Source organism: Cryptomeria japonica, chromosome 7 (genome assembly GCF_030272615.1).
Source record: "Cryptomeria japonica chromosome 7, Sugi_1.0, whole genome shotgun sequence".
In the NCBI taxonomy this organism is placed as follows: domain Eukaryota; kingdom Viridiplantae; phylum Streptophyta; class Pinopsida; order Cupressales; family Cupressaceae; genus Cryptomeria; species Cryptomeria japonica.
The window spans coordinates 353,194,920-353,206,286 of NC_081411.1; the positions used below are offsets into that span (position 1 = coordinate 353,194,920).

Below are 11,367 nucleotides of genomic sequence, written 5' to 3' on the forward strand. Positions count from 1 at the left end.
TGATGAATCATGTAGTGTGATTTGATGATAAAAAAGACATGCATATTTTTAATTAATTATTTTTGACGAGGATATAAAAACCACATTAATTCTAATTATATTTTATATTAAAAATATTTGACACAATGATGTTGTGGAATGCAACCCCTATTGTTAATTAACTCATTTTAAATTAATGTCATCAATAAAATTATAAAAGCCCTCGAAAATTTACTCCACTTGTAATTAAAGTCAAAACACTCCGCTCCGCCCAATCAATCTTTAATCCCGTGATAAACTGCGTTTCGCATCAATGAATTTCAGCCGGACCAAAGAAGCTGCGAGTAAAACCCATTTAAAGATGAGAGTAGCGCAATGCTTTTCATATTTTTTCTTCTCGTTTTTCCTGGAATTCTTGTAAGTTTGGAGGTGATGTTGACTCTACAGCCACGAGCAAGGAGGTACTCTGATTTTTTTGGGAGCGCCGCGGAATTGACACTGAACTTTCGCTGTCTGGAACCGAAATAACCAGATAAGCGGCTACAGCTTAGGGTTTGGATTTTCTGTGCTCGTAGCCAATTTTAGTGGCAAGCATGTGCTTTTAGAGAATGGTAGCGAGTCAAAAAAGAGCGGCATTTGTATTTATTTAGCAGCACTTCAAAGTTGAATACCAACCGGCGGGCCGGGAAAAGATGGAGAAATTATTTTGTTGAAGATGGGAGATTATTAGCGGTTGGATTGAGAATATACAAGAAGCATATGCTGTTGAAGACATCTGGTGAAAAATGGACCCAGCATGCTCAAATCTTGGATTGAGGAGAGGAAGCAGCGAAACATGTGAGGAAGGACGAGGACCCCCCTAGCTCCGACTTTATCTCTTGATTAAATTGTATTTTATGGAACGGTTGCAAAGAGTCTTATGCTTTTTTCCTATAAATATTATTTGCAGGTAAATCCAAAGGGGTTTCAGACGAGGAGATTCGAACCTTGAGCATGGGGGCTGGAAATAATCGCTGGTATGATGGATTTATGTGTATGGCGAAAATTAGAGATGAACAGATGTCCGTGGAGGACAGCCATTTCACGTATTCCAGCGGCATGTTGCCGTCGCTGGGAGCTCGAAGCAATCGCAGAGTCAAGCTTGGGAGGTTTATTATCTCGCCTTACGACTCGCGTTACAGGTATTTTGAGCTTTTATTTTAAAAAGAAATGTTTATTTAACGTGTACGTCTGTTTTAGAATAGAGTAATGATAGGCATTTATGGTGCGTCAATGTGTTTTATGGTACACCTGTGTAACATGCGTTGCTTAGTATGGCCTCCTGCGAGAATTCATTGATTTGTTTTGCTTTATTGAAAGACGATTCGGCCGGCATTTTGCAGTATAAATAAGCCGTGCCGGAGCATATATTCCGAAGTATCAGATTCACGATGAGTTAGATCAGGTATCGATTTTAGGTTAAGTGAAGTCATATCTGCCGAAAATTGAGGCAGTGTGCTGAATAATTTGAAGCCGTGTCTTGCAGGGGTTTTATTTTATTTGACTCTAAATTTGAAGTCCTTTCTATTGGTCATTTTCTTTTTTTTTTTAGCGAATCTTCTCGTAATACGTTTGTAAAGCGTCCGTCCGTCCGTCAAATTCTTTGTTATCATTTCCCAAAACTAAATAATAAAAAGAAAAGCTTGCATTACGCAAATTGGATTGGCCAGGTCTCGCCTCATTACATCCACACGCGTCTTTTCAGTAGTAAATAAATAATTTCGATTCAGTTTCCTTATCTTTAAGCAGAAAATATCTCGATCTTTTAAACTTCGGTAAGAACGAGTCCCAGTTAAATTCCGCTTCCGCGTACTTGATTAACAAGTAGAATCCTTTTGGTTCACGTTATTTAACACGGCTTGAGAAGCTCCACGCGATAGATAATCTTTTTCTCGAAATGTAAAGCTGTACAGGACAGCTCAAAAGAAAACACTCCTGTAATCTATTTTAGTTATGAATGACATTTCAAGTGACCTTTGATGTAGAACAGATGCAGTGCACATTTTCTTTCTCAACTACGTTTCAATAGGTTACAGGACGGCTGAGTGCGATGCTCTTCATTCTGCTAGGGAGTGGGAATTATTTTTAAATAGTTTAAAGCGGGATTTGGTTTGGATATCCCTGTAGCTTATTTGTCCTTTCTAGCTTACATTCCGGAAAGTTCTTCTTAAAATGTTCCTTGGAATGATGACAAATGCTTTCAAGATTCATCAAGATACGAAGCGCCCAAGGAATTTTCAATATTTTCAATTTGTTAAGGAAATCTGCAACCGAAAGAGGCTTCATTTTAACTCCTATATAACACAGCAGTTTTTCAATTTAATACAGCTGAAAATAACTATTTAGTTTCAAAGCCATGACACGGTTAAAAGCTGCTGAGCATAATATTACCGGGTAATTATAGTTGAGTGGCCCATTCTTTGAACAGCCTTAATTAAACACATTACCAAGAGCCCTATTGAACTTTAGTCGGATGGTTGTGCCAATCATGGTACGTATGTAGCATGGTATTGAACGATGGGTCGAGGTTATCCCTCTTCCTATTGAGGGTTCGGACGAGAATTCAAAATTTAAAGGAAATATTTTATTCGGAATTAAAGTATGAGAATTTTTAAATCAATATTTTTAAATTAAAGAGAGATAGAAGAAATATGATGATTGAAAATAATATAAATTGAATTAGTTTTTGATTTAATTTTTTTTATATAATTTAATTTAGAAACATCATGATAAAACAAAAAAAATCAATATTGATCAAATCAGCCATTCTGATTACTTGTTATAATTATACCAAAATTATTCAGATTAATTGTCTTCATTCTACAGCGTGAATCCAAAGAATATGATATTGCCCGCTCGGGCAGGGATCTCCTCCACTTCCTTTTACAGATTTTCTTGATTCATTTTCAAAATCCAGAGTTGTTCTTGGCATGTATATTTTCTTTACCAGAATACAACTGCTGCCAACATAGATTACATGATATATACCTACCAAATTATTTATATTTTTTTTTGCAATTTATAGCAATGGAACCATTGATTCTCCCGTAATTCCTTCTACTGTAGAATGCCCAAAATGTCTCAATGAAGTACTTTTTTGCCGAACCCATCTAAACGAAGAAGATTCAAAAACAAATATTCCCTATATTTTAGTAGTTTTTTATTCTAATATTCAAAATAAATGTCAAAGTATGTTTTAAATCTTAAGATCTAGAATAATTTAAGGTACCTGGGTCGCTGAAACATCAAATTAAGTTGTAATTTTGTTTCTAAGACTTTTTGCCTGTATTTATGTACGATCTACTTCCTGCGAAAAAAACATATCATCATTATTATTATATAATATAATTTTCTTTTATCTTGGGACGAAATATTCATCCTTAAGAATTATAGATCCTTCCAGGAAAATCATGTTGGGACCCAACTGTTGAAATTCCAATATTGACCACTGAAAAGGGGGATCTTCACAACTAAATCGATAACATCTTATGTGAATGATGTCTTTTTCATTCTGGTTTCTAGAAGATCGGGACCACGATGACCCATAAAATGGATACGAATTTCAAGATTCCAATAATCGATGACTTTTACTTTTCCCTATACTTGCATTTAAGGTGAGAATTGATTTCTACATAACTACGTAGGGACTCCTTAAATAGAAAAATCAGTTTTTAACTTAAAATCCTTAATCGAGCTTAGCTATCTGATGATCATGCGCTATTTTATATTTTTTTAGTGGCTGCCAAATTTTATAGAGATGTTCATTGATAGTGATTCAGACCAGCGCTGTTCAAGTCGGATCTCGAATCTTGAATCTTGTCTGCGAAGATTTAAAAATTCGTACAGTGGTCTGCGCAGAAACCATTCAATACCATTGGGCTACAAAGGAAATTCTATAACTGGTGAATCCCAAACATTCTGAGAAAGTGACTGTTGATTCATGCGGAAAGATTTCTGAAAACTGAAAAGTTAAATTTTGTTCAACATTGCAGGGCATGGGAAACGTTCTTGATCGTGCTGGTAATTTATTCGGCATGGGTTTCACCGTTTGAGTTTGCTTTTATCGAGGCGCCAAGAGGACCACTGTTGGGTGCAGATCTTGTTGTCGATGGTTTTTTCTTAACGGATATTATCATGACCTTTTTCGTCGCCTTTCTTGACAAAAAAACATACCTGTTAGAGGATGAACACAAGAATATTGCCAAAAGGTAATTTTCCAGTGTTTCTGGGCAGCTCTTTTCTTCATTCTCAAACAGAAAATAATGGTTTATGTCCGTTGTGTAATGCAGGTATATTTGCACATGGTTCCTTTTTGACGTTTCTTCAACAATACCATTTGAGGCAATTAGTTTTATCTCCAAACTAAGAACAAACTTATCTTTTGGCGTTCTTAATATGCTTCGGCTCTGGCGTTTGAGGAGGGTCAGTGCTCTTTTTGCAAGGTACTCCCCTCCACTCGTTTCCGTCTGCTTTTTACAATTTGTTGCATGTTTCTTATGACATCACAACACATAACTACTTCGAAGTCTTTTTTGCCCTATTTTCTACCGATGATAGATCACAGATTGTGATTCGCAATGTTGGTGTAAATTGTTTTATTGGATTACATTGTGACCGCAAAAGTTGATGCCAAAATTTCAACATGCTTTAATTAAAACATCTTTACAAATTCTTCAAAGTATTTGTCAAAGGTCGAATGTTTAAATCCTTGCAGGCTTGAAAAAGACATCCGATTCAACTATTTTTGGACACGCTGTGCAAAATTAGTGTGCGTAAGTGAAAGAGAACAAATTAACTGAAGTTAAAATTTTGTAAAACACTGAAAATTCACTTGTGACTGCACAAAGGTATCGAGTTAATATAAATTTGAAACTGCAATTGGCGTCAACTGTGCAGGTTACTCTGTTTGCAGTGCACTGTGCCGGGTGCTTTAATTACCTTCTAGCAGCAAAGTATCCTGATGGGACGAGGACCTGGATTGGTGCTGTAATTCCGAATTTCCAACATAAAGATCTCTGGATTCGCTATGTAGCTGCAATTTACTGGTCCATAACTACTCTTACTACTGTTGGGTATGGAGATCTACATGCTCAGAATACGAGGGAGATGGTGTTTGATATCTTTTACATGCTATTTAATCTCGGATTGACTGCATACTTGATAGGGAACATGACAAACTTAGTTGTGCATGGCACGAGCCGAACAATGAGATTTGTAAGTAGAATGATGATTGCTTCTTTGCAGTTGAACCCAGAATCCCCCAAGTCAACTTTCTATTGCGGTCATAACCTACAAACTTTAATGATGTGTGTGCTCACTTATGCTTGCAGAGGGATACAATTCAAGCAGCATCAAACTTTGCATTTCGGAATCGGCTGCCGGCACTTCTGCAAGATCAAATGCTAGCTCATCTGTGCTTGAAATTCCGAACGGAGGGCTTACAGCAACAACAAACTTTAGATGATCTCCCAAAGGCCATCCGCACAAGCATTGCAAAACACTTGTTTTACGCAGATGTTGAAAAAGTATATCTGTTTGAAGGAGTCTCATACGACTTTCTTTTCCAGCTGGTTAGTATTGTTTGAATATGGTAATGAGAGCACTAGGATTGTGCCCTAAAGTTTGCTGGTGGGTTTTAGAAAAAAACACGGAAGAATTTTGGTGTTAAGTTTTATTTATGTTCAATAGGTTTCAGAGATGAAGGCGGAGTATTACCCTCCAAAAGAAGATATCATTTTGCAAAATGAAGCACCTACAGATTTTTATGTGTTAGTCTCAGGTGCTTTGGTAGGTATTTGTTCTTGCCAATAAAGCTTTCAATGCAAATCTTTGTATTAAGTCCTTTTGATCAAACAATGAACTACAGAGCTGTTTTCTAACAGTTAGATGGAGCTAATGCAACTTTGCATTTTCATTTTATATTGCAGGATGTAATAGTATACAAGGATGGATCACACCACGTAAGCTTAAGCCTTTTCATTTCATATTTATCAGTGATCAGTTTCATTCTGTTTGTAGTCTAGAAGATAGACAGTTTCTATATAAAGTTTTTTAATATCATGACTTGAGATCACTGGTTTGACAATGGACCCGATTGTTAGTTCTAAGCCAATAGTAGAATCTTTAATCTTTGTTCTCTTGTCCACTCTGTGTTTAAAATCGATATTCCAGTGATGATGGTTCTAATGTATATGCTCTACTGCATTATCAGACTCTTCGTCAGTTGCATGCAGGAGATGTTTTTGGAGAAATTGGAGTGCTCTGTTACAGACCTCAACCATACACAGTTCGTACAAAGAAGCTTTCTCAACTTTTGCGATTAAATCGTAGTTCTTTCATGAATATTGTTCAATCCAATATTGCAGATGGAACAATTATCATGAACAACCTCCTTAAGGTTTGTAGCTTTCAGTCTCTGTATCTACCCTTGTCAGATGAAAAAATAGCCTTGAGCTTATCACGATGGATGTTTTTAACTTCACATATTCTTCAAATCTTAAACATACCCAGTGAGATGATCAACTATGAATTACTAATTGAATAAGTTGCCAAGCTGAGTCAAATTAAGATATTGAATCAAATATTATGGTGTTTATATTATTGTTTAAAAGATGCAAATCACAGCCCATATTGTTGGTTAGGATGAAACATAAACTTGTGTACAAAACAGAGCATGAATAAAACCAAACTAAAAATAAGAATAAATTATAAAACTAACAGACACTAACTATAGCTAGCCTAGTCACATAAGATTACAATTTATTCCATCGCTCTAGACTTGAAATGAATTAGATTTTATACACCAGACGGCAGACTGTCATTATGTATATGGAAATCTTCACTTGTAAACTTCAAACACGAAGAATTTAAGTATGCCATAAGTGGCTGTATCTCATCTCAAAGCAAGCCACGATTACAACTAATTCTTGCATTTGTCACCGCACTGAGCATAACATCAAAGCTGTAGGCATTCATGCAAAATGAAATCGCTATTAAGCATAATCATTACTAAGATATTAGAAAATAAGTTTAGGGATTAGCTTACCTCAAAATTTTGGTCCCATACTTAGCCTGGCAGGCAGACTAATCTTCGATGTATGATTGCAGATTTTAAAGGAAATGAAAGACCCAGCTTTTGAGGATATCTCAAGAGAAACAGAACAGTTGCTAGCAAATGGAAGAATGGATATGCCTGTCAGTCTCTGTTTTGCTGCTTCAAGGGGAGACTCTCTTCTTATGAAGCAGTTGTTGAAAAAAGGGATGGACCCTAACGAATCAGACAACAGCAGCCGCACACCTTTGGTAAATCTCAGAACAACTTTTCTTATATTTTGATCAATAGTATCGTAGACTTTAGTTCTAAGTATATCTTCACCCCTTGCGACTGTTGACATGTTTACTTAAAAGGCATATTTTTAATGTAGAAACATACATCAACATGACAATTGTGATATTGCTATCAGGATTCAACTGTCTAGTTTCTGACTGATCCATGTTATATGGATAATAGTTCATGAGAACCCATCTTTCAAATGGTACACATAACACTCAAATGACAATCTTTTTGATATTCTTTGTTCAGCACATTGCAACAGCAAATGGATTCAAAGACTGTGTGTGCCTTCTTTTAGAGTTTGGAGCAGAAGTAAACAGCAAAGGTACCCTTGGATGCTTGTTTGTTTGCTCATTCTACAAGAGCGTTTTAGATTTCTGAATATTGTCTCCAGTTGCTTGTTATTCAGTAGACTCTAAAAGTGAGGTTGAAAGTCTGAAAAATCATGTTCAATTGCAAAAGGTGGACAATCCAGTGATTTTTCTGTTTTCCAAATTACTGATTTTTCATTTAACAAAATAAAGTTCTTGACCAAATTCTGCTAAACTATAACAGATGAAGAAGGGAGTGTGCCCCTGTGGGAAGCAATTCTTGGGCGACATGAATTGATAGCAAAATTACTATGGGAGAAGGGAGCAAATTTGAAGTCTGGTAATGTTTTCAGTTTCATATTGACTGCTTCACAAAGAGGTGATTTGGAAATGCTCAAAGATTTACAAAGATACGGAGCAGATTTAGATGCAACAAATGAGGAGGGATCTACAGCTCTTCATTTTGCCACTAGTGAGGGATCCACAGAGGCGGTCAAATATCTTATAGAGCAAGGAGCAGACACGAACAAAGTGAATCGTAATGGTTTGACACCCATGGCAATTGCAGAAAAACTAGGCCAGGAAGACCTAGTGGCATTATTCCAAGAAAAATCTCAGACAACTGACTCACATTTGTGTATACCCATTAAATATTCAGTTGTTTCATCTTGCCCAGATGAGAGAAATCATAGAGAAATCACTAACCCTTTAGATCTTCCTGATGAAATCAGTTTTCATCATTTTGAAAATCAAATTTCCACTAGGTCTTCCGTAACTCAAAGAAGAAAAAGGGTTAACAATTTTCAAAATTCACTGTTTGGTATAGTCACAATGCGTTCTCACAGTAACCTCAGCTTAGGTGGAAAGAGTTTTGATGCCACAAAATGCTTGCAAACAAATTCTTCTCATCCTACAAGAATAACAATTCATAGAGATCAACCAATTTGTTGGAAAACAAGCCATCAATCAGGGAAGCTGATACTTCTACCAGACTCAATTCAAGAACTTTTGAGAATTGGAGGCAAGCATTTGTTTTTATGATTTCTATTACTTGCTAATACTTTTTGTTTCTTTTTTCGATGAGCTACGTAGGAATCTTACAAAAGGTGTTGAAACTAGCTAGTAACATGCTTGGTATTGTTGCAGGTCAAAAATTTGGTTTTACTCCTGTGAAAGTCTTAAATGAAGAAGGTGCAGAAATAGATGACATTGATGTCATCAGAGATGGAGATCGTTTGTTTCTTGTTGACATTGATGAGTTTGAAGAAGTCTGTAACATGGATGACCGTGGAAGACATAAAATGTTTGAGGATGACATCTGTGAAATTGGATAAGATGTCTCACAAATATTTTTCGATGTTGCTATTTGATTAAGAATGCAATTGCTAATGGTTCTAACTTGCTGCACCTCATAGGATAGGTCCAAAGGGATTGTTTGGTAGCAGTATTTCCAAGGGATAAACATACACTATAAAATAAACCATATTTACACCTTGTAAAACAGGTTTCAATAGGGTTACTTAACTTTCAACTGACATCCTGTTTGCTCACAATCCAACTTATCACTATGGAGGCATACAATTAACTCCTGCTGACAGAAACTCTTGGCATCTGAATCAGACCATAAGAAATTCTGCTTTCTTCTCAAATCAAATAGGAAGCTCTTTTCTGTGCCCGCATAATTTCAAGTTTTAGAGGAGTTAGGGGTCAAGCATTTGATAAGTTCAAGGCAAAATAAAATTGTAGATGGCCTAGACTTCATCAGATATATACAGGCAGAGATAAGGATCTTCCTTAATGATGACCAAAAGGATGGGTGATGTATAAATGTAGACACTAACCTGTACCGTATATTGAGTTTGAATAAAAGTATGTAAATAAAATTAAGCACATTGCAGTATCTGTGTAACACAATGAACCTTCCATCCCTTCTTTAGCATCATTTTTGGTTTCTTTTAGGGTGCTATGTATTTGAACTTGTTCTGCGGTTCAAATCTAGATGCAGGCAAATTTGTTAATTATTTTGACAGCCATCAAAAGGCCCGTTTGACATACCAAAAAATATTAATGCTGAATGGAGTTGGCTGAATTGATGTTGAATCCGTCTTGTGACACAGGAAATATCTAGACTCACTTTTGTTGATGTTTGGATTATAATATTTTTTTTTTTCAACAATTTTAAATTAAAGCATACTAGGTGAGAAATTGGCCCACAGTTTATTCTGAAATCACCCATCGCTGCATCTCTTGTGATGGGCCGAACAATCTTTAACAACACATGGTGAAATTTGCATACACATGTCAATTACCATTTAATTTCGGATCCATTTTGGCAGAATGTCTTATTACAAGTTACAAATTACAAATCAACATGTGGTGCAACTTGTGTTATATTTTTCTATAAAGCTAAAAAAGGGATCATCACACAGAAAAAGAGAAGAAATCCAAATACTTAAAAATGAATAGTCCCAAGGCATTGATACAGCAATCAACATTTCAGTATCAAAAAAGGACTTTTTAAATACTTACACTAAGAAATCTGATTACAAACTCCAAACAGGAATTAATAACATCCTTCACAATCTAGCATGGGTAAGAAGGTCCTCGACTTTCAACTGGTGATCCACAGGCTGATTCATTTTCAAACATATGAAACATTGCTGTTGAAACATAAATTATATTTTGAATTTGGACAAGCTTTGGATTTGTCTAGCACATCAAATATCTCTAATATCTCTTTCATGGAGCTGTAGAAATTGGTATTTGATTTCTTTTAATGTCTGATGTATTTAACATTTTCTTTGTGTCTTTCTTTAAGCTGAAAACATAAAGAGGCAAGTTGTAACATGATGTCCAAGCAAAACTTAAGTATTTCAACTTCTTGATGCATAATATGTTTAGAAAACATAGCTAAACATCCACTTCTTGTATGTGAAACGAAATAAGTCTATTTCATTGTATCAACAACCACTTTTTTATGAAGTTCAATACCAAAAACTTCTTTACAATGTAACACATGATAAAAATAGCAAGGAAATGCCCAAATATAATGTTTCATTTTTTATTTGGCTCTAGAACAATCTTAAAAAATATGTTTTGAGCTTTCATTACATTGACAATAAGGATACTTGGTCAATTGAATTTTCAATTATTTTAATCAATCCCCTACAAGTAGCCTGTAATGCAAGATTTTTCAGCCCAAAATTTGAGCATTTGCCTATCTTAGATCTTAAAATTTAAGCACTCAGATTTTTCCATTTATTTTCTTGAAATTTACAACTCCATTTTATTTAAAGTCTTGGATTCAATTTCATATTCAAAAGGAGTTTTAGATAGATCTTCTCTAGAGGTAATGAAGTAGGAGCATGGGATGTAAGAGCAATCTTACATCAACCAAAAATATTTATCTTAATCTTTTCAATAGTTTATTTTTAAATGTTTTGATAAATAAATTTTTGCAAGAAGGCTTAAAATAATTGATAAATTATTTGGCCAAGTCCTAAGGTTTTAGCTTGCATAAGATAGTGAAACATGTCAACAACATCTTCATGGTATATTCTTGGAATCTTCCACTTTGACCATGGGTGGTGATGGTTACAAGAGAGTAATTTTTTTAAAATATTACATTTACCATTTACAAGTGCATGTCTTCATAGGTGGGATTCCAAAGGACACTTGGCAATGCATGTCTTATAATAGATTCTT

General features: G+C 35.3%; 1 protein-coding gene across 2 annotated transcripts; it reads left to right on the forward strand.

Moving 5' to 3' along the window:
• Positions 1–256: 256 nt before the first annotated feature.
• LOC131063398 (potassium channel AKT1) lies at positions 257–9,562 on the forward strand. Of its 2 annotated transcripts, XM_057997207.2 has the most exons (14): positions 257–816; positions 929–1,160; positions 4,011–4,226; positions 4,308–4,460; positions 4,733–4,790; positions 4,915–5,232; positions 5,349–5,588; positions 5,707–5,805; positions 5,946–5,978; positions 6,230–6,415; positions 7,126–7,320; positions 7,601–7,676; positions 7,907–8,683; positions 8,809–9,562. In XM_057997207.2, exons 1-14 carry the CDS (start codon positions 765–767, stop codon positions 8,994–8,996), a joined length of 2,823 nt encoding a protein of 940 aa, XP_057853190.2. In that variant the 5' UTR covers positions 257–764; the 3' UTR covers positions 8,997–9,562. The 2 variants fall into 2 exon arrangements, with proteins under 2 accessions (XP_057853190.2, XP_057853191.2); XM_057997208.2 differs by lacking the exons at positions 257–816; positions 929–1,160 and adding an exon at positions 3,301–3,920.
• Positions 9,563–11,367: the final 1,805 nt, after the last annotated feature.

Bases quoted from the DNA above. Each gene is read 5' to 3' on its own strand.
- LOC131063398 (XM_057997207.2), top strand. From the start codon at position 765: ATGGACCCAGCATGCTCAAATCTTGGATTGAGGAGAGGAAGCAGCGAA. The intron at 1,161-4,010 runs GTATTTTGAGCT...TCAACATTGCAG, and splicing joins CCTTACGACTCGCGTTACAG to GGCATGGGAAACGTTCTTGA. The intron at 5,589-5,706 runs GTTAGTATTGTT...TATGTTCAATAG, and splicing joins ACGACTTTCTTTTCCAGCTG to GTTTCAGAGATGAAGGCGGA.